Here is a 26,854-nt window from a genome sequence, read left to right on the forward strand (position 1 = left end):
ACTAGCTGTGTGACCTTGGGCAAGTCACTTAACTCTGTTTACCTCAGTTTCATCACCTGTAAAATGAGTTGCAGAAGGAAATGGCAAACCAGTCCAGTGTCTTTGCCAAGAAAACCCCAGATGGGGTCACGAAGAGTCAGACATGACTGAAAAACAACAATTAGCTTCCACCTTCCAGTAAAAATGACCATTTTAATTTTCTGGTTCCACCTGGTTCAGTTAGTTACCATCCTGTAAAGTGAGTGGCTATAAGCATACAAACCCAAGATATGGCCATTTATTGCCTGGGGGAAAGGGGGAGAGGGGAGTTTGCTTCCTGCACCTCTGTTATTCAGAAGGCTTGAGGCCTTTAGTACAGTTTTCCATAATGCCCCAAAGTAGCGACCTGTTGTTGTCGTTCAGTCATTTCGGTCATGTCAACTTTCCATGACCCCATTTGGAATTTTCTTGGCAAAGATACTGGAGTGGTTTGCCATGTCCTTCTCCAGCTCATTTTACAGATGAGGAAACTGAGGCAAACAGGGTGAAGTGGCTTGCTCAGGATCACACAGCTAGAGAGTGCCTGAGGCCAGATTTGAACTCAGGAAGTTGGGTCTTCCTGACTCCAGGCCCAGAACTCTAGCCACCATGTCACCTGTTCAAGCTGTTCACGTGACCCAACCCTTTGTTATTTAAGGTTATTCCACTGGGGCTCCAAATTCCTATAGAGCCTTCTGAGCTGCAGAGATCCAGCAATAAATTGTGTGTGGTGTCTAAAGACCAGCCCAACCAAATTCATTTCACTCAGGCTCATTACCTAAGTGTGGACGACTCTCTGCTCAGGTGGGGCTGAGGGACGTTTACCTGTATCTGTGGAAGAAGAACCTATACACCCACAAAGTCATAGATTAGTGAAGTACAAGAGCGGACTGAAGTTTGGACCTTGTCTTCCTTACTCTCTGCCCCAAACTCTGGGCCAGCTGAACCCAGTTATGCTTTTGTTGACATATTTTTGCAGTAACACCTAAGATATGTGAGCTGGTGCACTCTCAGGACTTCCCAAGTCAGATCATTGTGCTGGTGATGGCCTCTTTCTGTCTGCTTCAAGTCTGTGTTTTGGGCAAGTCTCAGGTATCTGTGCAGATAGAGGTGATGATGGGGTGGGAGAGGGCAGATGAATGATGACTTAGGGCCTCTGGTTTTCTTCCCAAAAGCCAGTTCACCTGAGGCCTGGCGTTAAGGGACATGGGCAGTGTTTCATATAGTGAACCCAACTAGATTCTTATTTTAATTGGCAGCTGTTTTTATTTAACTTGCGATCTGGCAGGAAGCATGTGGATCTGACTACCTCTCAGCAGCTCAGGTTCGTTCTTTGCTGTTTCCCAGTGGAAACCCTCCTTTGGCCTTTGATCATTGCAGAGGTTTACTGACTACAAAATTATGCTGTTTGCCTGTCACATTTTTGTGTGTTCACTGTCCTCCGTGGCTCAGTCTTTGCCCTTGGCCACAAGATGGGCCTTGGGCCTTAGGCATCTATTTCACATAACACTTTGAGTAGAGGGTTTAACACAATAAGATAATAAAATAATTCACATCTGTGTTGTGCGTTCAGGTTTACAGAGCACGTTTCTGCAATAACTATGCAACGTAGAGAGAATGAGTGGTACTAGTCCCATTTTACAAATGAGAAAGTCTGAGGCTTTAAAACGTTAAAGGACTGGGTCTGTTAAATGCCAGGGTGGCATTCAAACCTCCTCCTCCTTTCTACTTCCAGTGTTCTCTCTGTTACGTCTCACTCTCAGGTCACTCCCTTTCTTAGGTCACACACTCTTAAAATCCTACTCATAGGTGGTAAGAGCAGAAGTGGAAGAGGGTAGCACAGCATGGCAAACAGTGTGGCCTCCCCTAAATCACTGACCTTCCCTGGGCTTCCATTTCTTCATCTGTAAATGAAGGCACTGGCAAGGTGATCTCCCTAAGGTTCTTCCCAACTCTAAAGTCAATCCTCTGGTGCTGTGATGATAGTATTAATAATACCCTTCAAATCCAGTGGCAACAAAGAAAGCTGGAATTTCTGTATGTACCTGAGGGAGGCAGCATAGTAGGTCCAGTGGAAGGAGCACTGTCTCTGGCATCACACAGGACTCGAGTTCAAATCCCACCTCTGATGCCAGCTACTTGTGTGCTCTGCGGCAGGGCATTGTGGTCCCTTCCAGTTCTAGATCTGTGACCCTATAACAAGGTACATGAAACATTGGCACTCGGTGGTTCCAATGTAGAGAGTAGTGGAGCTCAGAAGGGTTTCCCAGCATTGGTCTGTGACTCACCTGGGCCATGATGGAACTCTATTCCATTTGAGACAAAATTAGAGGTGTCCCTTTTGGAGGTAACTTTCATTGGATTTGGCCCTTGACTTTTCCTGGGGAGTCTGTATTTAGAAATGTCTTCCTGATACTGCCCGCTGGAGATCATCTAGAAGTTTCCTTTCGGGAAAGGTAAAAGAGAACATTTTGAACCTTGAAAGTGACATTTGTGGTGTTGGGTTTCTTCCTAGGTATCCATCTAACTTGGTGTACCAGAACGGCAGCATTGGCTCTGTGGAGAGCGTGGACACAAGTGGCTACCCACCTCCACCCCAGTCAGACTGCACCTCTCCGCCCTCGCCGTCCTTCCCTGATGACAGCCTGCCACCACCGCCAGTGGAATTCAGGTAAACTTTGTTTCCCCACCTCATCCCCTGCCTACCCCAGGGAAGTGCAAAGAAGAGCTCAGTGATTAGGACAACCCCTTGGAATACACCTCATGCCCAGTTAAGCTATCCTGCAAGTTTGAAAAGGAATCTATAACAAGAGCCAGCTCTGTCATTATCGTTGTTGTTGCTGTGGTGGTCATTAAAGGGACACATTCCATAGCTTTGGACATTAGTAGGGAACCTCTGAGGGCCAGACACCTTAGATTTCTTACCTGCTGTAGATCAGAGAGGGAAGAGAGAAAGGTGGGCCGATGATGAGGCATCTGGTCCTTGTATATTTTCCTCTTAAGTACACTGTGCTGAGTTGCCTCTCTGAGCCTTGGCAGTGGGCAGTGGCAGAATGGACAGAGTGCTGGCCTTGGAGCCAGGAGAGCCCGCGATCACACACAGCCTGATACTTGCTGACTGTGTTACCACAGTTGTGTTACCATAACCTCTCTGAGCCTGGGTCTTCCTCTGTAAAATAAAGGTGATAATCTCTGTAGTAACCAGAGCCCATACCTCAGGGTTGTTATGAGGCCCAAATAAAATAATGTATGGAAAGTGTACTGAAAACCTCACAGTACTATATAAATGTGAGTTATGACCACATTTCGCATTTTTATAATGCCTTAAGATTTACAAAGCGTTTTCTTCACCAGCCTCATGAGGTGGTAGTCTGAGCGTTCTTATTCCCACTTTTCCAGCTGAGGACATCGGGATTCAGAGAGAAGTGACTTGCCCAGGCTCTTATGACTCATGCCTGTGCTCAGTCCCCTAGGTTGTGCTGTGACTTTGAGTCTTCTCACAAGCCTAATTTTGGTCTGAGAATAATGTTGAGAAATCAGTGTCTTGTGGCAACACGTTGCTTTCCTTCTACCCCCCAGCCTTTTTTGTTTTCTTTCCTCAAAAACTGACGTTTTTTCTCTGCTTCCTATAGTTTGCTGTTTACTCTCCTAGATTCAAAATAAATTTGTCAAGCCTTGTGCTAATCAATCTCAATTTCTTAGCTGCAACTCAACATAAAATAAAATGCATTAAAGTAAATACTGTCAAAGAAATTTTGAGCAAACAGTTAACCAGTCAGCCCAAGGGGTGAATGTGGTATGTGCATGATCCAGATCCCTCACCTTTTCACCTTCTCTTTTCTGTTGCCTTTTGTCCATCTTGTGGCTTGTTAGCATCTCTAACAGAAGTGGAGAAGGGAACGAGAGAGGAGATGACACTCAGAAGTCTACCCATTGGGCATTTATCGGCCATTCTGGCAGAGATTTGTGAAGGAGGATGTTGAAAGTAATGATGTGCGTGGTGTTTAGAGATACTGTGGATTTATTCCATGCACCATGTGCTCCCTTCTTCCCTAGGAACTATTAGCTCATCACTCAGATGGAGCCTATGAGAGAGACATTTTCTCCTTGAATCTTGTTTCATAGGACGTTAGCATGTACTGAAGGCTCCAGTCCTAGTGTTTTGAAGAACCACAGCTCTTTAAATCCTTTGGTCTTCTTGTCAGACCCTGCTTCCCTTGCTCTCTGACTCACTAATCCCAAATCACTTTGCTGCATGGAAACAGCATTTCTGTTGCCAGCTCCTGATGGAGGCCAGGCCCTCGAGATGTCGGAGAATTTATGTGGCCAACACAGAGCCCAAATGGATGCTTCACTAAGGAGTGTCTGAACAGAAATGATGCTGAAAGTCCTCATAAATGAGAGTGTGGCTCAGAGCTTTGCAGTGGGGTCACAAACATCCTCTGAATTAGTCTCATTTCAGGAGAATCATGTCTTTTACCATCACTCTGAGCCTGGGTCAGTTTCTGTGTTTTGGGTTGAACGTTCATTTCTTAACTGGTCAGTTGCTCAGGTTCAGAGCCCTCTGATTCTTCCATTGTTTGCTTTGAAGGCTTTGTTAATTAGACACTTAAATACTTCTTATGTACAGAGCAGTGTGCTGCATACCTGGGTCTGTGCCTCAAGGAGTTTACTGTCTAATCATGTAGTAAAGCAATGCTTTCCAGGCTAATTTTGACCATAGGACACTTTGGGGTTTTAAAAGTATTGAGAAAATGCATGAATGTTGGTCTTGGAAATCTGGCACTATGGAGCTCAGGTAAAATTTAGAGTAAAGTGAATTGAAATGAAGCCCATTTTTGCCCCTTCCAAAATTCTTTGTACAACAGTCTCTGTTTGATATTTCAGAGGGGAAAAAGATCCCCACCATAGACATTTTTGCAAGGAATCCCGGTTCATGCCACGTGAAACATCTGAGTTCTTCAGAGCAGGATTTAAGAAATGCCCAATCAAAACTCTGTTCTGAATCTCCTAACCCACTCACATCTGGCCAGCTGGCTTGTCCTTCAGGCCCCATCAGTGTTGCAGTGAATGTGAGCGATTTTAATTAAGGACAGACTGTGTCTGTGGTATGGAGAGGATTTGTATTTTCATTCAGATTCTTTCTTGCCCCATTCTTGTGGGAGAACTGGCCTTATCAGAAGTCCTGTTTTGTAGTTTCCTTCTCATTTTTTGGTAGTTCCTCTGTATGTACCACCATGTTGTTAACTGAGCAGGAATAGGTGTTAAATGGGGCAGCACAAAACCTCCTTGAGTAGCCTGAACATTAAACTCAGATTTTGCTCTTCAAATGGTATGACCAGAGACTGTGAATTTCCTCCTCTTGAAGGCATCTTTTCCCAAATAACCAGCAAGTGGTGAGGTGCTCCTCACTTCCACTCTCCTCTGGGTAGATTTTCCAAGTTGAGAAGGGTTTGCATAACTAGTTTTGGTAAGTGAATGTAGTTTTCTGGTGCATTTACCTCCTGCTTTCTCAGTGGCCTCATACCTACACTTTTTCCTTGCAGGATGGTCTGGCCCTGCTTGTCATTCCTCATCCTGTCACCTATACCTTTCAACCCATTTTCCCTATTTCCCCTGGGACCTCCCTCTCCCTCTCCCTCACCCTCTTTCTCTCTCTCTCTCTCTCCTCTCTCTCTCTCTCTCTCTCCCTCCCTCCTTCCTTCTCTCTTTCTTTCTCTTTCTCCCCTCCCCCCTCTCTCCTCTTTCTCTCCCTCCCTCCCTCTCTCTCTCTCTCTCTCTCTCTCTCTCTCTCTCTCTCTCTCTCTCTCTCTCTCTCTCTCTCTCCCTCCCTCCTTCCTTCTCTCTTTCTTTCTCTTTCTCCCCCCTCCCCTCTCTCTCCTCTTTCTCTCCTCCCTCCCCTCTCTCTCTCTCTCTCTCTCTCTCTCTCTCTCTCTCTCTCTCTCTCTCTCTCTTCTGTCTCTCTCTCTCCTCTCTTCTCTCTTCTGTCTCTCTCTCTCTCTCTCTCCCCCCTCCCTCTCCTTCTCTCTCCCCTCTCCCTCTCTCTCCCCTCTCCCTCTCTCTCTCTCCCTCCCTCTCCCTTTCCCCCTTCCCCTTCCACCCAACCTGCCCCTTCTTGCTGCCACCACTTCCTTAGCACTCAGTCAGCTATTTTTTGGCCCCCAAGGTCACCAGCAGCCTCTTTATCACTGGAGCTAGTGGTCTTAGTTCTGTCTTGATTTCTTTAAACCACTTATGGTAATTGAGCCTGTGGACTGCCCCTCCTTCTGGCTTCCTTGGAAGCCTGCTCTTGTGCTTCCATTTCATTTGCTGGTTCGTAATGTTCCTTTAGCCCTTTAAATGTTGGCATCTACTTTGGTTCTTGCCTTGATCATCATTTTTTTCTGTCTTCACACTTGGTCTTGTCTCTCTCCAGCTTCTCCTCAAAAGTGCAATTGCATACTTCTGATTGTCCTCCCACCTGAGTGATGGCAGAGTCAGCATGTCCCAGGTTGAGCTCACTTTCTCCCCCAAACCTGCCCCACCACCGCCTGACTTTTTTATGTCTTAATGACAGCGCCATTTTCCCAGTCACCCAGACTGGTAACTTTAGGTCACCTTTGACCCTTCCCTCTGCATCACTTAACAAATCCAGTCCATCGTCAAGAAAGGTTGATGCTAACAATCTTTATTAAAGGTTTACCACTCTCTAGAATATCTTGTGCCCGTCCCTTCTTTCGAATCCCTGGGCATTCTCTCTGATCTAGGTCCTTATCTCTTCTCACGGAGATCATTATGAGAACTTCCTATTTAATCTAACTTCTTCCATTCTAAACCTTTTCTCATAATGTCACTCGACTCAGGAAACTTCAGTGGTTCCTCATTGCTTATAGTGCTTATAATTCTGGCATTCAAGGCCTCCACGGGCTGGCACTGTCTTTTTTCAGCCTACATATACAATTCCCCTTCGTATATACTCTGTTCCAGCCAAACTCAATTATCCTTTGTCCCTGTCTCTCATGTTGTCCACCATGTTCCTCCCCTTCTCTAGACCTCTGTTCATGCCATTCCCGCATACCTGGAAGAGATTTCCCTTCTGTCTCGCTCTTTTGAAATGTCACTTTTCCTTTACTGCCCACTCCAGATTCCACTCCTTCATGCTGTCCTTGACCTCTCCTTCCTGTCATATGCCCCTGTCCCCTGCCTCATCTCCAATGAAATTGATACCTCCTTCCCTCCCTCGGATTTCTTTTAGCATTTTACCTGAACCTGTCCTTTAGACTAAATATACTCCCTTATGATATGATCACTTGTGAACATAGCTTTTCCATGTATAAGGTATAAATTCCAGAGGCACTGAAGTTTTCCACAGAGTTGAAAGTCAGTAAGAGCTAGTAGATTTGGAGTAGCAGTGGGGTAGAGGAGGATTGCTAAAGATTTCCTTTTCTTGGAAATGAAATTGTGTTGTCTCCCTTAAATAAACTTGAATTGAAGATAGTACAGTGGTAGTCTTCTCCAATTCCATCTCATAGTGATTGCGTCTTTGTTTTCTTTCTTCCACAGCTACCCAGCAGACAATCAGAGAGGGTCTGGTTCAGCTGGACCTAAGAGATCCAGTCTTGTCAGTCCGAGCCACCCACCACCAGCTCCACCTCTTGGCTCCCCACCTGGCCCCAGACCCGGCTTTGCTCCTCCTGCTCCCCCACCTCCACCCCCACTGACGGGAGTCCCATCCCCACCGCCGCCTGTTGGATTTGCCTCTCCAGCGACACCACCACCTCCTTCTCCTCCATCTTTCCCCCCTCACCCTGATTTTGCTGCTCCTCCTCCCCCACCTCCACCCCCAGCAGCTGACTACCCTTGTCTCCCACCTCCTCCTCTAGCTCAGCCGGCTGGTGGGGCACCCCCACCTCCTCCCCCGCCTCCTCCCCCTGGCCCTCCACCCCTCTCTTTCAGTGGCAGCGATGGGCAGCTGGTCCCGCCACCGCCACTCCCTGATAGCTCTGTGTCCAAACCCAAGTCATCCTTGCCTCCTGTGAATGACGCCCGCAGTGACTTACTTTCAGCCATTCGTCAAGGTAAGTCCCTTTTGTGTTGGGGCTTCTGTGATGTGTCTGTTTGCAGCATTTCTCTAACCTTCCCATAGAAGAGGTGCAGCCCAGCCTTCTGGAGGAGCTGGAGCCCTTGGGTATTGTCAGAGTGTGGTACGTAGAAGGGTTTTAAGCTTGTCCTGCTTAGTCCCAGAGGGCAAAGCTAGGAACAGTGGATGCGAGGTAAAGGGAGGCAGATTTCTCTGTAGCATTAAGGAAAACCTTCCTGACATTCAGAACTGGCCAACACCAGAATGGGCTGCTTGAGGAAGTAGTGAGCGCCCCATACTGGAGACTTGAAGCTAGAAGATGGATGACCAGTTCCTAGGGATATTGGAGAAGAATTCCTGTTCAGGCACGGGGTGGACTGAGAGCCCTTTTAGCTCTACAGTCCCCTATTGCTTCTGTGATCTTCAGAGGCTAGAAATTGTTATTGCCAGACTTTCCCACTTGAATTTCTTTCCTTCATGGTGTTGAAGACTAATTCATCTCCCCACAGAGTGTAAGAGTCGTGTTTAGTGGGGTTACCATCCACGGGCAGTACAGGCAGTATATGGGCTTTGCTGTCAAGAAGCTTATGGCTTACCAGGGACAGAAACAAGACCTACATAGTTCTTTATCCAGAGATTGACTGGACTTAGATATAGCCTTCTACATGGTCACAAATGACATTCAGTTCAGCATGATTTGGCTGCCCATGGGATGGTGGGGAGGTGGCAAGTTCTGTAAGAAGCTGGGGGTCAGTCTTTCTAAGTAAAGGAACTATGAAAGGAGGAATTCCTGCTAGGCTGAGGTGGATCACTCCTGGCACAGGGGGCTTTTGAGGTAATTGTTGATGGTACTCCAACTCTTGCCATAATGTTTACCTTGGTTTTTTCCTCCACTTCTGTCCTATTTTCCCCTTTTCTCCCTTTTTCCTGCTTCTCCCCTTTTTTCTCCTCTTCCCCTGTCCTTCTCCCTCTGCCTTTTTCCCCCTTTCCCATTTTTTTCTCTTCCTTTATCCCCCCATTTCTCTCTTCTTTCTCTCTCTTTCTCTCTCTCCCTCCCTCTGTCTCACTCCCTTCCTCCCTTCCTCTCCCCATTTCCCCCTTCCCCTGTCCTTCTCTCTCTCTCTGTCTCCTCCATTTCCCCCTTCCCCTGTCCTTCTCTTTCTCTCTCTCCCCCCTCCATTTCCCCCTTCCCCTGTCCTTCTCTCTCTCTCTCTCTCTCTCTCTCTCTCTCTCTCTCTCTCTCTCTCTCTCCCCCTCCATTTCCCCTTCCTCTGTCCTTCTCTTTCTCTCTCTCCCCCCTCCATTTCCCCCTTCCCCTGTCCTTCTCTTTCTCTCTCTCTCCCCTCCATTTCCCCTTCCCCTGTTCTTCTCTTTCTCTCTCTCTCTCTCCCCTCCATTTCCCCCTTCCCCTGTCCTTCTCTCTCTCTCTCTCTCTCTCTCTCTCTCTCTCTCTCTTCTCTCTCTCTCTCTCTCTCTCTCTCTCTCTCTCCTCCATTTCCCCCTTCCCCTGTCCTTCCCTTTCTCTCTCTGCCCCCCCCCAACACACACACCTGTGCCTTAGGCCTGCAGGGGCCTCCCCTGGCATTGCTCAGCCCTGCTGGGGCCCCTCAGGGCTGATGAGGTTTTCACACCCTGGGCCAGAACTGTCCCAGCTCCCGCCTGAGTGCCTCTGTTCTTTTCTCTTGGGCCAGGCTTCCAGCTTCGGAAGGTGGAGGAGCAGCAAGAACAGGAGAAGCGGGATGTGGTGGGCAACGACGTGGCCACAATCCTGGCCCGACGAATTGCGGTCGAGTACAGTGATTCCGAGGATGACTCCTCGGAGTTTGATGAGGACGAATGGTTTGATTAACTGTGCCCGTCAGCACTGTCCCCACCTTCTGCTCTGAGCCCGCCAGCAGAGCCCAACAGAGCCGTCGGCTTCCTTCCCCAGAGTAACCAAAGATGCACCCAAGTGCTTTCTGCACACCTCTTGTGTGCGTTCTCCTGTCTCACTTTTCCTCAAGCTTGTGAAGTCACCAAGAGCATCCTCCCTGGTCTGGAGAGGCCAGGCAGGAAGGAGACCACCATCCTGTTCTCCATTCTCTTGCTAAGTTGCTTCTCAGCATCACCTTTTAGATTATGTTTTCTTTCATAAGTGGAAGAAAGTGCCTTTCAGTGGGCACCCTGGGGATACTTTAAACCTGTCTTGTGCCTAGGGGTCTCCTTCTCACTTTAGCCCCTGCCCTGGAGCAGGAGGCGGAGTAGTGCTGACCCTGGCTTCCCCATCTATCTGCTGGCATGGTATGGAGCGCTCTCAGGAACCAGCTAGCGCTCAGTCCTCAGCCGTCATCCCTGCCGCCATGGTGGCCACATAAGGAATGGGCTGTGATCTTGGCAGGCTGGGCCAGGCAGGGTCACCCACACCAGGGTCTCCAGTGTAGCTTACCCTTTCCATTATTCTCATGGAGCGGGTGTGGAGGCCGAGCTTGATACCAGTGAGATTGTTCTGTACTTTGCTAGGCCCCTCCCTCTGGAGCATCACCTTCATTTGTACTGTATCATGAAGGAGGAAAGGATGTCCTGCATCTTTGAAACCTTGGAAAGAGTCTTTCCAGAGTCCCAGAGGACTCAGTGAGGACAGTGCCAGGCTGGCAGAGCTGGGAGTTGAGATGCTCTCTCTGTGTGACACCAAGAAGGCAAGAAGGAACAAATCACGTCTTACCGAGAGGGAGACAGGATGGGGAGGAGGATTTGCTCCAGGTTCTAGAGCAGCAGAGCTGGGCCTGGCTCCCCCACCCTGCCGCCCTCCAGCAGCCTTGCCTGCACCATTCATGCTCCGGGAGCCCGGAATGACCTTTCACCTTCAAATTAGAATACGAAACCAGGGTTCTGGGACTTGTCCATGGTCCCACAGGACCTAACTGAGACTAGAACTCAGGTCTTGAGTTCCACTTTAGGGATCTTTCAGTTCCTGTGCTTTCCTCAGCAAATATCCAGGGATTTGTCCCTAACACTGCTTTCAGAGGGGTGAGAAGTTCATCCTGGCCTGTTCAGTCAGAGGCTTTGTGCTTAATAGAAGAAAGGATTCTTGGGGAATGTGTGCACCAGTCTACAATGTTAAATGTCTGGAGCCACCCACCCTGATCATTAGACCCCTCTCCTTGCATTCTGGGCATTGCCCCAGCCCAAATTAATGTTTGATAAGTCTTTTCTAGCTCTTCTCACCTTTAACCTGTTTGTATCCCCCAAATTTAGGGAATAGTCTACCAGTTCCGTATCATAGTCCCTGCTGCCTTAAGGGGTCTGTCAGTGGTAGGGGGTTAGGGGAATATACAAGGATAGAAGTCTTCTAGTGGCTGGAGTGGGTGGCATGTCTCCCTCTGTGCCACCCCTCTCCCCCTCCCCAAGATAAACACAGAGGTGCTGGTAAGCAGAACTGGCCTAACAGGAGCTTTGTTCCCCTTTCTGACCTCACTAGACCGCAGAATCCTACCCCTCCTGTTTTCAGAGCGTTGAAACAAAGAGAAGCAGGCTGCCTGTCTATCTAGTAGAGTCAATAGTTGCAGTGATTGCCAAAGCCCACAGAAACCCCTCTGGCTAGATAAGGGTATGGATAATCACTCGGAGATTGTGCCTGTCTTCCCCTATTGCTTCTCTTGTTTTTCCTTTTCTTTGAACCGGAGGATTTGGGGGAAGAAGGGGCGGGGGAGCTGAGGAATGGCAGTCCAGCTCATCTGTCCACCCCCCAACCCCCCGCCCTGAGATCAGAGGTCTTCAGCTCAGGTCTCACCCAGTTTATCAGGCTCTTCAGCCGTTTCATAGCCTTTTTCCCAGCCTGCATTTTGGAAGCATAAGAATGGGCATTTGTCTCAGACCTCAAATTGTCCAGGCAATGGAGCCAGCCTCCCAGCTGCCAGGGGAAGAACAGTGTTCCTGGTGCAGAGCTGGGCCCTAAGCATGCGGGGTGGGGCAGGGGGGCCCTGCGTGGCATTTCTGTGGTCTGAGGAGCCATCCCCCCTCCCTCAGCCCAGAGTGAGACTTGGGGCTGACCAGTCTGGTGTTTACACTCAATTGCTTTGGCTGAATTGTGCTCTTCACCACCCCCACCCCCACTTCAGAAAGGGGAGCCAGCCCCTCCCTGCACAGTTGTGACCTTGAGAAGGGGCAGTGTTCTCTGGGTTTCTAGAATCCACATATCACATCCATGTGCAAGCCCACAGTGGGAAGGGCTTTGGGGGGGAGGGGGCAGAGGGGGCTGGCTGCCGAAGGTAGGATTAGATCATTAGCTCAGTGACCTCCTAGGGTTTCGCTGTGCTGTGTTCTCCTTCTACAGCTGGCTTGGTAATGATCTGCAAGTCCCGGAGTGCAACTGCACAGCTCTGCCCAATGCTCTCATTAAAATCTATGCAACCAACCTCTGTGCTTTGTACCAGCAACCACCCAGCTTAAGCCACCCTGGCTTGTGGGGCTCCCAGTCCCAGGCAGCAGAAAGGTCCTCTGGGCTCTGTTTATGCAAATGTGCCTCAGGAAAGAGAACAACAACAAAAAAAAAATCATGCTTTCTATTCCTAAAACTCACTGTTCCTTTAAGAAAGGACTATGCAATTAACCATGTGTCTTTGTGAATCCTCTAACTATAAAACAAAAAGTTTAGTGATGATTTTAGAGGCCAGTAGTGGGTAGGGGATGGGGGGAGGGTGGTCTAGCTTAGCCTGGACTGCCTTGGCCTAACTTCTGATCTTCACCGGCAGATAGAGGTAGATTCATGTTCACTTGTGAAATTAACACATTCCAAGGGAGTGTCCCCAAGGTGGGGGATCTTGGGGGTGAGGGAAAGCTCATGTCCAAATATAGAGCCTGCCTGATCTCCCAGGGATGACCCTGTTCAGTGTCACCGAGGAGCCTGAGTTGGCTTGTCAGGGCTAATGGGAAAGTGCATGTGGTTCTATGCCACACCCCCAAGCCCTTGGCTTTACAGCGATGGCTTGTACAAATTAAGGGCTCCCCTGGCTCTGGTGACCCTGCATTAGCATTCTCCCTGTGTCTTCACCTAGGCTGCTAGCCTACCTCCTGCTGCAGCACACCCACTGGCCCCAAGGCAGCTCTTGTCCCAGCTGTTCAGGGCCTCATCATCATCCTCAGGTTTGCCCCAAATCCAGGAGCGACCTTTACTCAGGAACAGAGGAGAGGTGGAATACCAGTAATAAATGGCCTGGGTGGGGGAGAGGGGTGCAGCCACGGGGGAGTGTTGGAGCAGGCGTTACAAACACATGCCTCTCGTGTGCCTCATCTTAGCTCTTTCAGTGCCTCAAAGCTGGGTAGGGAACAATTTTGTTATTGCATTAACTTTATTCAGTTAATTCACTTGAGAAACTAACCAATTTTTACTTTCTGTCTAGAATGATGTAGACCTAGAAGAGCAAGCTATAATGCTCCCAGAGTGCCTTATTTTCTCTGATATAAATATATTTATAAGGACAGATATTCCAGTGGTAACTCGGGCTTCTTGGGTGAGTCTGTCATGCTGAGATTTAGGGAGAAGTAGGTGTGGGTGGATGTGTGTGTGTTGGAAACGGCACTGTTGCTGTGAGAATCCCTCCACACTAGGCAGTTGAGCTGGATTCCAAGTATCTGGGGAAAGATCCCAATCAGTAGGGGCAAGTTAGACTTCCATTGTCTGCAGAATCCAGGGGCAGTTTAATCCTTGACCTCGTTGGCATCACTGTCCTCGGTCCTCCCAAGCCTTGAGAAAGGCACCCAGTTTTCCAGAGCAGACCACGGCTATGTGTCTTGTCTCATTCACTTGTTAATTGCAGCCCGGTGTTCCCCCCTCCCTCCCCCCGAAGTCCCATTGCAATATGTACATGTATAAATACTTTCAATGTACACATTTTAAAGAATTTGATAAAGCCTTTCTAGCCAATCAGCCATTGCATTTGGTGTTTTTCTCCAAGAGAGTGAGTAATCAGAGTCCTCACTGTGGGTGGCAGGCAGTGGGCTTGTGAGTAACGTCGAGGGCAGACATTCCTTGGGTGCTGTAGAAGCCCACAGAGGGCAAAGGTGGCATGGGGTTAGTGGGGGTGTCACACGCAGGTCTAAGGTCACATCACTGGTCCAGGAGGGAGAGGTGGATGAGCTGTGTGAGTGGACTCATGCCAAGGCAGGAGGAGGTCCTGAAGCCATGGTCTGCCAGTTGTAAGGGGGCATGCAGATGCCCTCTTCCTGATTTTCTCATTTGAAAGGAAAGTGGATTGAAGAGGTGCACTGCCTTTCCAGGGTCATGTAGCTAAATAGGTCAAGAACTTATACCCAAGGAATTACAGCTCCCAGGTCTGCTCAAGACTAAGAAGGAAGGGTTGGGGTTGGGGGGGAATCGAATGGAGTCCCTCAGTCAGCCTTCTGCTTTCTAAGGAGGTGGGAGTCTCCAAACCTGGCTGGGGAGGGGGTGTAGGCTGGAACAGTGACTCACTGGGCCCAGAAGGAAAGGAATGCAAGATGAAAGCTGATGCAGACACCCAACATCTGGCCAGCATCTTTTCTGATTCTCAGACCAAAGCAACTTACCTTAAATAGAACCCTTCAGTGGAATCCGATAAGAGCTTCTGGCCTCTGCCCTCCTCCCCCCACCCCCAACCTCCTGTAGCTGGGGGAAGAGATGGGGGCAAGTTTCTTATATTCTGACCCTGAGAATGACCTGTTAAAAGAAAGAGAAAAGAAATGGCTGTTCCAGGCAGCTGCTGCTTCTGGTAACTGACCCTTGGGGAAGGGGAAGGGGAAGGCGGAGGGAGGGGGGGAAGGTAATTTATGAGCAGACACCCAGTTCTGAATGTGAGGCTTGTGGCTGCTGCCTGGGAGGGGTAGGGGGTGGAAGCGGACCAGGGAGGGCACTCCCTGGGTGGGTGGCCTCCTCCAGTCATGCCTGACCAAGGCCCTGTTGCCCAGCTGTGCGAAGAGAGAGTCACCCACCAGCATCCCAGGAGAGAGGGGCCAGAAGTTTCTAATTGTCAGCAACTGCTGCGTCAGCCGCTCTGAGCTCATCGGGGGAAGGTGGGGACCAAGAGGAGGGAGCGAGCAGCGGGGATTTGGGGAGTTTGTTTGCAGACAGCTCAGAGCAGCCGCCGCTGCTGAGTGGCCCCCATCCCTTCCCCCCCCCCCGGCCCCCTCTACCCCCAGCCCCTGCCAAGGAGATGCTGGTGTTTAGTCAGCACTTGGCTTCCTGCGTCCACCAGTGACTGACGGAGGGAGACGCCGGGGGAGCAGGAGGACAAAATGGTGTCAGAAACTGCTGTTTCTGAGGGGTTGCAAGGTCGGGGTGGGGACCTTGGACTTTGCTCGGGCTCAGGTTAACTAGTCTCTGCCCTTGGCCTGTGGTAGCCCTAGCTTGGCATTGCAACAAATCTGGTGGGGTCAGGCGGGATCTGGATTGTGAAGTTCCCTTGTGCACTCGGCCTACACACACTCTCTCTCTCTCTCACCCTCTCTCACCCGGGGCGAGCGCCAAGGCTCTAACACTAACTAGCCATGTAACCTTGAGAGAGCAACTTTGTCTAGGCTTCATTTTCCTTCTCTGTCAGAGAAGATTGAACCAGATATTTAAGGTCTGTTCCAGCTCAGACGTTGCGTTCTAAGGCCCTTTCCAGTTCCTACGTTGTGTCCTAATGCCCGTCCTGGCCCTGACGTTCTGTGTTCTGCCATTCTGGTCCCTCCCATCCCTAACATTCTGTGTTCTCAGAGCCCTCTCAGCTCTGACATTCTGTGCCCTAGACCCTCCCAGCTCTGACACATTCTGAGTCCTAAGAGCCCTCCCAGCCCTGATATTCTGTGTTCTAAGAGCCCCTCCCAGCCCTGACATTCTGTGTTCTAAGGGCCCCTTGCAGCCCTGACATTCTGTGTTCTAAGGGCCCTCCCAGCCCTGACATTCTGTGTTCTAAGGACCCTCCCAGCTCTGACACATTCTGAGTCCTAAGAGCCCTCCCAGCCCTGACATTCTGTGTTCTAAGAGCCCCTCCCAGCCCTGACATTCTGTGTCCTAAGGGCCCTCCCAGCTTTGACATTCTTTGAGGGCCCTCTCCGCTCCAAAGTTGAAAAAATTTTCTTCCAACATCCCAGGTGCCCACCTTACTGTTTGTGCTCTGCCTCCACATATACACTCTCCATCGATAGAGCTCCTTTTGCAGACAGGAAATGTTCCTGGGGTCCAGTGCCTAAAGGTGTTGTCTGTTCTGTGGGTTCGGGGGGCCTCCTGAAGATTTAAAGGACTTCAAGACTGTGTCCAGCTCCCCCTGGGTTACATCCAAGCACTCCCTCCTTTAGGGTCAGCCCTCTCCTGCCACGGCCACCAGAAGATCCTGGAGCAGTGGAAAGAGCAGAGGAGGAAGGAGGCCTGAGGTCCATTCCCCTGCAGTCACTGACTCGCTGTGTGACTTCATACAAGGGCCCTCCCAAGCAGGAATCCTATGTAGAACACCCTGCAGAAAAGGTCATCCAGTCTCTGCTAGAAGACCTGCTGGGATGGCTGCCCATTCTACTGTGAGAAGGCTGTCCTTGTTGGAAAATTCTAGCATCAAGCTTCTCTTTGCAACTAGCGCATCCCCCATCCCCAGTGTTCCCTTCAGGAACCAAACCAAATAAACCCCCCTTCCATATGCCATGCAGGGTTTAACCCTTGTATCTCCTGTATTCCTCTCCATGCCCCACCCCCAACCGGTGACTGCGTCTCCTGGCCCACTGTCTCAGGGAAGTTCAATGCTAATGAGAGCTAGCCTCTGCAGAGGGCCTGCCAGGTGCCAGGCTTTGTGCTGTGTGCTTTACAAATATTGCCACGCTTTACTGCACTCCCTGCTCCTGGCCGGCTCTAGACTCTGCAGCCACTTTGTGTCGTTTCCCCCTCCCCCACCTTCCAGTTCAGAGGCAATGCAGTGGGTAGACTACTGGACCTGGAGTCAGCAAGATCCGAGTTCAAATCTGGCCTCAGGCACTTATAACTGTGACCCTGGGTAAGTCATTTGGCTTCTGTGTCTCAGTTTCTTCAACTGTAAAATGGGGATAATAACAGCACCTACCTTACAGGGATGTTGAGAGACTCAAATTAGATATATGTAAAGCACCTAGTATGGTGCCTGGCACAGAGTAGGTGCCATATAAATGCTTTTGTTGTTGTTCAGTTGTGTCCCACTCTTTGTGACTCTGTGTACCTGTGTCCATGGGGTCTTCTGAGCAAAGATACAGGGGTGGTCTGCCATTTCCTTCTCCGAGATTAAGTGACTTGCCCAAGGTCATACAGCTGGGAAGTCCCTGAGGCTTGGATTTGAATTCAGGTCTTTCTGACTCCAAGCCCAGCTGACTCTAGCCACTGTACCACCTAGCTGCCTTGTATAAATTATTATTTTATTATTGTGAATAGTTCTGGAACCATGATCAAATCAACTCTGCCTTTGTTTCTGGGTGGAGTGTGTCATGCTACTCCCCTGTGACCTCACTCACATCCCTATAACTATTAGGAGTCAAGTACCCTTTCTTTGTCATCATTCCACATACTATATGTGTATATTCTTCTTAAGAATGTAAGCTCCTCGAGGGCAGGGAATGTTACATATTATTAGATTTGCCTCACGATTCCAGCCTGATTCTTCTGGTGTCCTGTACATTAGCTATGCCTCCTAGCTTCAGATAATTTGCAAATTAAATAAGTTTGCCTATGTATAAGGGTGGGCTTCTGCCCCCCCCCCAATTAATATAATCACAGATGGCCTAGACACCTGGATTGAATCAATCAAAAGTATAAATTAGGTGTGAATTCCTAATCAGTTTGAGAGGATTGTAGAGTTTTGGCCATTGTGTGAAAGGCAGGTGATGTCACACCTGGATGGGTATAAAAACAGCTAGTGAGCCATGAACCAGTCTAGTGATGGAACCATTGTATTCAGAGGCTTCCTTCCAGTCTAGAGGGGGCGGCAAAGGAAGGAGAGCTTTTCTCTTTCCTCTTCCCCTCCAATGACTATGCCATTGGAGAGACTGTAGCTGTCCAGGTGGCGCTCCAAAGAGAGACCTGTAGGTCATGATATATCTAGTCAGGATTAAGAGATTGCGCCCCAGACTTTTATGGGGGGCATTTTTTTATAACTACCATTCCTAAATCTTCTTAGTGAATAATTTGCTAGAACATTAATTGTCTGGCTGATTGTAGGAAGCATATCACACTGGTGGGGGCTTATGAGCAAAGTACTAGAACCACACTCCATTAGGATTCTCCCTAGGCAACCTGACAGTGATAAGCCAATGAGGACAGGAATTTCAGGGGAAGTAGCTCTGGAGGGGGTGCCACATATCCCTTCATCCAAGTCATCGATTAAAAGACTAGGTTATCTATTTTACTTCCATGTTGTGCTGATTTGTGTTAAATTATCAGTCCACTGAGACCATCAGAGTCTTTTATTTTTTTTTTTAAACTCTCTGGTTTCTAGCATCACCATCTGTAAAATTAAGAGATTGGACTTGAGGATTTGAAGGTTACTCTCCTTGCTGACATTCTGTAGTTGTATAAAATGTCTCCTCCCAACATGTGTAGGGTGGAGAGGGGTGTCTGCTGTGGAGATGTGAAGGGTGGGGTCTTTGGAGCCTCAGCTGACAGGCCTGGAGAGGCCCCTGGTAGACAGAGGCCGGGAGAATTTGGGCTTCAGCCCGAGGCATTTTGGAGTAGAGGCCCTTGGGAGCACTTAGCCAGCAGCCTCAGCTCCTAAGGAGCCTTGTCATTAATGAAACCTGGAGAATGTGCAGAGCCTGAAAAAAAACCGTTTTGTGTGTGTGTGTGTGTGTGTGTGTGTGTGCATGCACATGTCTACCTATGAACACGTCCTACATGTTTACATTGCATTCCTGTGGGCTGTGCATGCCTGTGTGGGCAAGTGTGTGTGTGTGTGTGTGTGTGTGTGTGTGTGTGTAATAGGGTGGGCTTTGTGGTAAACATACACATCATATATGTGTGCACATGGGCACATACGTGTTTGGTCTTGTCTGTGTATTTGTGTTGCATCCCTAGATCCCAGAATATTAGCATTGGAAGGACCTCAGAGGCGATCTCATACAACCCTCTCACTTCATACATGAGGAAATTGGGGAACAGTGGCTTGCCCCAACTCCCAGCAAAGGAGTGGGAGGCACAGGTCTTTAGCCAGGTAGGTCTTCTGACCTCCTCCCACTGTATTTGTGTATAAACACATAAGTGTCCACACATGGAGTCACAGGCACGTTCTGTGATTACCTTTAAAGACAGGCGTGCGTGTAAGTACAGCTGTGTTCGTGTGCGTGTGCATCCAGGCTTGTGTGTGCTGGTGGAGATGTGCTGGAGGCACGGCTGCTTGGCATACATTTGTTGGAAACCCTGCCTGTGCAGGCGTTCATGGGTACGCAGGCGCGGGCCTGGTTTTCTGCCTCTGTGCAGGCCCCACAGGCGCACTAGGTGTCAGTCCTCCGCCCAGCTCCCTCCTGCTGTGCCGCAAATGCTATTCCCCAGGCCCAGGCTGCTTGGCCAACGTACAAGCTCTTGCTCCCAGCTCCTGAGAAGGCCTCCAGCAAAGTCAGGGGGCTGGTGGCCGATTAGTGAGAGGGGTTAATCAGGGCCTGGGACCCTGGGTGGGGACGGGGGAGGAGTGCGGAAAACAGCTCTGGGTTGGTGCAGCGCCTGGGGGTGCCGGCAGCCCCGAGGCTGGCCTGTAAATCCCCGATTACTGGATCTAGGCTGTGTCAGAGAAAGACAGCGTGTGAGCCTGAGTGTCTGTCTGCCCTCTGTGAATGGGTCCATCTCTGTCTCTGCGCGCGTCTCACATGTGTGTCCTGTAGAGCACATAATTCCATGCTTGTCTGTGTCTGCGTGCCTGTTGTATGCAAGAGCGACTCTGTGTGCATGCATGGATACATGTGTGTGTCTATATATCGTTTATGTGCATGGGTCTTGGGCATGGACATTTGATCAATGTGTGTGCCTGGGAACACGTGTGCATCCATGTAGTCAGAATCATCGAATCTCAGAGCCCGAGGGGACCTTTGAGGCTGACATGGATCTGTTTCTCCATGTAGGATCATAGAAGTATAGATTTAGAGCCAAAGGGACCTCCCAAAACATCTAGTCCACCCCCACCCCTTTGTTTTACAAATGGAGAAACTGAGGCCTAGGGAGGCAAAGTGGTTTCTCAAAGGTCATAAAGGGCAAGGGAAGGGAATAAGCATTCATTAAGTGCCAGGCACCGTGCCAAGTGCTATTATTATTTTAGGTAAGTGCTGTTAATATTTTACAATTGAGGAAACTAAGGAAAACAGATTAAGTAACCTGCCCAGAGTCACACAGCTAGGAAGTGTCTGAGGCTGGATTTGATCTTAGACTCAGGTGGTGTGATTCTCTCCTCTCGGCTTGTCTCACCTGTGTGAGCACATGTGAGTACCTGTGTGAGCACATGTGAGTACGTGTACGTTTGCTCTTGTCTTTGTGTGGGCGTGCCTAGCACTCGTACAAGAGTAGGTGAGCGTGTGTGTCTGTGCCTCTGCGGAGGACGTGCCTGTGTGCATCCCCAGGTGTGTGCACGGAGGCGTAGATGTGTGCAGGCTTGGGGAAGGGGAGGGGGAGTAGGAGAGAGCGGGGGAGGCTGTCTCGGTCTCTGGAGGAGAATATGACAGACAAGCACCTCTCTCATCAGCTCGCTGTCTCCAGTGGGCTGTTCTTTTTTGCAGAAGCTGTGAGCCTGGGCATCATTTGGCTCACAGGGATAGAAGCCGTCTCTTCTTTCTTATTAGGGGAGATGGGGCTTGGGGAAGTGTGGGTGGGTGCCAGGGCTTTAGGATCTGCTGACCCGGGCACATAATTGGGCTGATTTCTCTGCTAGGCCTGGGCTGTGTCCCCACCCCCAGCCTGCTTTGCCACTTTCAGAGAAGGGAGTGAAGACATGCTCCCCAGGCCCAGCTCCAGCCTTAGGCCCCAGGCAGGAGCTGAACCCTTTGGGAGCCCGCAAGGCCTCTGTATCTAGTTCTAAGCAGCTCCTCACCGTCCCCCATCCTTGAGCTAAGACCTAAGACCATGTGAAGGCAGAAGCTCTGTGGCCTCAGGGCCCATATTGCACTATTGCAACATGTGTCATACACAGGTAACGCCAGATGTCGCTGTTTCACCAGGTCACTGTAACACAACAGACCTTAAACTGGTTAGCTTCTTGGGAGGGGTGACTGGTCCCGAACTCACCCCCAGCTGCCCCTGGAAAGAAAGCGCTTCCCTTCTGGGTGGCTAAGACTAGCTGGCCTGGCTCTGGCCACCTACTCAGGCCCCTGAACAGAGGGAGACAAGGAAATGCACAGAGCACTAGAGGTGGGGACCACTCACGGCCCCACAGAAGTAGGGCAGGGGAAAAGGAAGGGGCCTGTCAGTTCCTCCTTCCCCCTAGTGCTCCAGCCACCTGAGCTAGGGGCCGAGGCTAAAAAAAGCAGACTTATGCCACCTTGCTGTTTGCCCCTTTAGATTTCATTTCTTCCAGTCTCCCTCTCGGCATGCCAAGTTGCTGCCCCAGAATTGCTAGGTAATTGTTGCCTTCATCTGCAGCCATTTTGATGAATGCTTTTTGGCCTGGCCACCACCTCCCTTCTCTCTCTGTGCTTTCTCCTTTTCTTTTCACCGGATTGCCTTTTAATCCTGCCCTGGAGGCCAACCCATGAGATATTTCCTTGCTTCAGGAGATGAACAAAAAATTCCAAATCCCAGAAGTCTCTGCAAGTTGCAGATCATTCCTCCCCCAACTAGAGGAGGCAGTATAACATCCTTCCCTGGGGTTTGGAATTTTTAGTCCCTTACAAAATCAGCTGGGACAGATGTGGCATTTATAATTACACAACGTAGCCGCAGAATACTTATCGATACATAACAGAGCAAAGGTGATGATCCCGGAATCCCAGGTAATCATCACAGCGCCAGGCTCAGCAAACAAACGTCAACAGTGATCCCAACAGGCATGGCACGTTGCAAAAAAAAACATCCCTTAACAGCTGCATTCATAACTAGGGGTCTAAATTCCGTGCAGAATACATCATATGCCCATTGTACAGCATCGAATGCATATCCACGGAACAAAAGCAAACCCAGCATTAACAGCAACAGGAAAGGCCACACTGGCAAAAGTGGGCACGCACAGCTGACGGTGACAAAGCCAGGTCAGTACATAAGCGGAACCATATAACCTGCATAATGCTGACGCAGTAAAAATAGAACTTGAATATATAATAAGCAGAAGCGTACTTAGCAAGTTCAACAATGAAGTTGGATTGTGAACTCTTCCAGGGTAGGGATCATCTTTTGCCCTTTTTTTTTTTTAACCCTAGTGCTTAGCACAGTGCCTGGCATACAATAGGTGCTTAATATGTTTGTTGAATGACTGACATATATAATTACATTCATGGAGGGTCAACCTTTGGTATCATCTGGCTACAAGTATAAATAACCATTTCGTTGTTGTTGTTGTTATTTATTTATTTATTTAATTTTAGTGAGGCAGTTGGGGTTGAGTGACTTGCCCAAGGTCACATAGCTAGTAAGTGTCAAATGTCTGAGGTCAGATTTGAACTCAGGTCATCTTGACTCCAAGGCCAGAGCTCTATCCGCTGTGCCACCTAGCTGCCCCTGTATAACCATTTCTTCAGTACCCTTGGGACATCATAGATTGGTCTGGTGATTGGATGGATGGTCCTAATCTTCCTGAGACCTGACTAGCTATACTAGTGGATGGCATTAGCCAATCATAATCCTCATCAGAACAATGGTCTTATCTACCTAAATCTTGTCCTCTAAGGCAGTGGTACAGAAATGGACCACTGTCTGCCAGAGCATATTGACTTAGAAAACCACAAATGAACATTATCTACATTGAATTGTACTTTTATTCATTTTGTTAAACATTTCCCAGTGACATTTAAATCTGATTCGGTGGGCACTGGAGAGTTTTACTGACCCAAGTTTGATATCTCTTCTCTAAGTCACCTAGGCTGGCTTGCAGTATTGCTATGGCCTGGGTCTGGGGGATAGGTCTGTGTCCTACGGGATTCTATGGTTGAATTAACTAGGCAGAAGTTGCCTTGGGATGCAACTCTCTTCTATTATTTGAATTGGTTATTGGAATATAGTACACAGAGGCTTCTTCCTTTGAAAAGTCTGTATGTCATCCATTGTCTGGGTCAGATAGTCATTGCATGCTTGGCAAGTGAACTCATTCACTTGGGGTCCAGTCAGGTGAGTATGATGTCTGTCAGTCTTGAGCTGCCCATTCAGGGGGAGCAATAACTCACTAATTGGCAATAACTAATTGCTATGAATTGCCTTTGCAGGCCGTCGGCTTGGTAAACAGTCAAGCTGCCTAATGTCTTCACAGAGAAATATGGGGTAGCTTTCCATCAGTCTGCTCACAAACACCAAGCTTTCTTAGCAGAACTGTTGCTTCATCAAAGGTCTTGATAAGCACAAACACCTTATCACCATTTACTCCAGCGTAATTCCTGGCTAAATATGTAGCTGGGTTCTAAGTTTCTTTCAATTTCTCTTGACCTTGATATGTACTGGTTTGGAGTGTCTGCAATCTCCCCTTCCTAGGTGGCTGCAGAACAAAAATCCATAGACAGGCATGGCTCATGCCCAAACCTCAACAGGTAGGGTGTGAAAGGTGGCATTCCTGGTGGCATGGTACACATGTACAAGAAAGGCTCCACCAAGATTTTTGGTTCTGGTCTCAGCATCCCTAACACATTCATCCAGGTGCCGTTGAGACGTTCAGGTCGCTGCTGGGGTGACACACTGGTTAAAACCATGGACTTGGAGTCAGGAAGCTATTGTTGTAGCTCAGTCATTTCAGTCCTGTCCATCTCTTCATGACCCCATTTGGGGTTTTCTTGGCAGAGATACTGGAGCAGTTTGCCATTTCGTTCTCTAGCTCATTTTACAGATGAGGAAACTGAGGCAAACAGGGTTAAGTGACTTGTCCAGGATCACACAGCTAGTTAAGTATCTGAAGCTGGATTTGAACTCATGAGTATGAGTCTCTATCCACTGCACCACCTAGCTACCCAGGAGTCAGGAAGACCTGAGTTCAAATCCTGCCTCAAACACTAGCAGAGTGACCCTGGGCAAGTTGCTTAACCTCTGTATTCCTCAGTTTCCTTATCTACAAAATGAAAGAAGAATGCACCTATCTCCCAGGGTTGTTGTGAGGCTCAAATGAGATACTTTTTGTAAAGTGCTTTGCAAACCTTAAAGTGCTTTGTAAATGCTAGCTGTTATTATGGGTTATTGGTCCCCTTGAGGGTGGAAAGGTGGTGTTCTAGACTTCCTGATATCAGCCAACGTCAATATCTCTTTGAGCACCAAAGTCTCTCTCTTGCTCTCACTAGCTCCTGGAGGGAAGTCCACTCACTGAGAGATACTTTTCCCGCAATACAACTAAAGAGGCTTTCTGGGTCCTGGTTGGGCTTGTTCCTACCTAGTAAAATGGTCCATCACCACCAACAGATGACTTATTTTCTTGTTTTCTCCTTCCAGTGATAAGAAGTCAAAGCAGATAAATTCCAAAGGTTTGCTTCTAGTTCTTAAATACCTAATGGTGAGTTGGTGTACTTTTCTTTGCATACAAAGGCGCTAAGTCTCCCAGATCTTGGTGACATCCTGAGCCAGCATAATTTATCTTTCATTAGCTCTAGAGTTGGTTTTTTTTTTTTTGGATCCATATGTGTGAAGTGATCATGCAGGGTTTTCATGCCCAAGGAACAGTATGCCCTATGAGTGCCAGCTGCTTCCTGGTGGAATCACTCACAGTTCAATACATCACTCTGTTGCCCAACTCCAACGTCTGCCATTGCCTCAACAGTAAAGTGCCTTCAGAAGACTGTACTTGAGTCTTTTGCCATCATCCCCATGCTTCTTGCCTCATGTCACTTCATACAGTCCTTCATCAAGCATCTTCTCTTTTTGCCAGTCATCCATGAAAAACCAAGGCATGGAAGGTTGGTTCAATGAAGCAAGATTCAAGTGTGCTGCAGGCATGTGATCTGATGGGAGACCTGAACTTTCAACAGTACTGCCACCTGCTTGCCGTCTACTTCTTTGGTTCTTGCCTATAGCTTTCATGTCTTCTTTAGGTATGACCAGTTTTGGTGTCCACACATTAGTCTTCTCTGATCTGTAACTGGAAAGTTGGGTCCCCAGAGACAGCTAGTAGATCTCCCCTTGGGATTCTAGATGCTAAACCTGGAGATGTGATTTCCTAATGCAATAATTCGCCAAGCCCCCATCGGTGTGCTTCCTCCTCTTTGATTATCAGTTGAGATATGCAATTTCATGCAGTTGGCTTTTAGAAAGGGTACTGACTAAAGTGTAATCTGCATCAGAGCTATAGTCTTGTCTACCTTTATAAACCAAACCCCAAAAGACTGGCACAAAGTTGGTACAAAATATCCCCAAAAGTCTATGATACTGTCCTGCCAGGTCATATGAAGTCCAGAGGAAAGTGGACTCAGCCTAGAGATATTATTGTGGCAAAGAGGTAATTCACAGGTCCTGGTTCCCCCTCTTTGTGGGGAGCTTATGACATTGTATAGCTTTCTGCTGGGTTCTTGAGACTGCTTTTCCTCAGTTTGCCTAGATTGTCCTTGACTCTCAATGTGCACCCTGCCACTGCTATCTTAGGGGTGCTGCTAGTATGCCAATGAGAAGTCCAAATTCCCTCACCCTCTGAAGTTCACCAGTAATTTTTCTTTCAAGGGCTTGGCTGGAACTACTCCCCTCTCAGCTGCCAGACCCTCAAACGCCAATGTTCTAAGCTAGCTTGCTATTTTATATAAAACCCCACAAGCTGCGACTATGCTTAATGTCTTTGATTAATCAGTTTGATGCAGTAGAGATGATCTCACCTGAAAGGTATGTAGGCTAGAGTATTTTGTTAGTTACTTTAAGTGGGATGGAGGGATTGACTCAATTGACTCCCCCTCACCCTTACACCTCCCCCCAGGTCAATATTTGCCTGTCCCCAGAGTATTTGTCCTATCTGTAGTCCTGAATAGCTCTCTGGTGACTTGGGGAGGTTCTGTATTATCCATTCTAGATGCCTTCTTCAGCATCTCATGTTAGAGTTTCAAGAAAGGTCTGTGTGGCCAGATTGTAATAAAATCTGGCGATTAACATTCTCTATACTTCCAAATAAGTGGCAACAAATTTAACAAACAAACATCATTTTTAACAGTTTGAATAGGTTATCACCTGCCTTGATTTGCCTTCCCCAACCCCAAAACAATGAAAGGAAAAGGAACAGAAACTTAACCCTCCTATCTGGGAGTGAGGTCTAGTCCCATATAAAGACCTCTGAGTACGTGAGGCTGTCTTCATAGAGATTATGGAACTGAGGCTGACTGGAAGTCACCCCTTCAGTCTTCAGGTGGAAAACCTCACCAGTTTGGCTCAGCCTGTGTGTCAACCCTGATCAATTGGTTTCATGGGAGAGGGGCTGGAGTTCTTGTCCTTTTCTTTGATTGCAGGGTACCTCCACTCTAAACCCACATAAGCAGGCTAGGTTTGATCACTAGGCCAACTTAAAAAGGAAAGGAAAATCAAACTTTCTCTCACAGAAGGAAAACTTAGTCCTTACAGGGATTCCAGAGCATATAGGACTCTGTCTGCCAAGAATAGGGTTCTGGGATTGATTGAAAGTGATTCCCTCCCCTTTACATGAGAAACCAAATTGTCCTGGGTGAAAACTCTCCAAGGATTCCCTCAGTACATAAGGCCAT

General features: G+C 48.6%; 1 protein-coding gene and 1 long non-coding RNA gene across 4 annotated transcripts in view; both read left to right on the forward strand.

Annotated features, from left to right (window-relative positions):
• The window catches only part of WASF2 (WASP family member 2), an 82,151-nt gene extending 68,169 nt beyond the window's left edge, over window positions 1-13,982 (forward strand). For all 3 annotated transcript variants that reach the window (XM_020983259.2, XM_020983261.2, XM_020983260.2), the window contains 3 exons: window positions 2,534-2,689; window positions 7,561-8,075; window positions 9,769-13,982. In XM_020983259.2, the coding sequence (XP_020838918.1) occupies window positions 2,534-2,689; window positions 7,561-8,075; window positions 9,769-9,926 (829 nt within the window). In that variant the 3' untranslated portion in view covers window positions 9,927-13,982. The remainder of the gene's footprint in view (window positions 1-2,533; window positions 2,690-7,560; window positions 8,076-9,768) is intronic.
• A 465-nt stretch (window positions 13,983-14,447) lies between these two features.
• Window positions 14,448-16,706, forward strand: LOC144454188 (uncharacterized). Its single transcript, XR_013482493.1, has 2 exons — window positions 14,448-14,802; window positions 16,370-16,706. It is a non-coding gene; the product is annotated as an uncharacterized LOC144454188 (long non-coding RNA).
• The last annotated feature ends 10,148 nt before the right edge of the window (window positions 16,707-26,854 follow it).

The sequence above is a fragment of the Phascolarctos cinereus genome, unplaced genomic scaffold (assembly GCF_003287225.1).
Source record: "Phascolarctos cinereus isolate Bilbo 61053 unplaced genomic scaffold, phaCin_HiC Scaffold_726;HRSCAF=1367, whole genome shotgun sequence".
In the NCBI taxonomy this organism is placed as follows: domain Eukaryota; kingdom Metazoa; phylum Chordata; class Mammalia; order Diprotodontia; family Phascolarctidae; genus Phascolarctos; species Phascolarctos cinereus.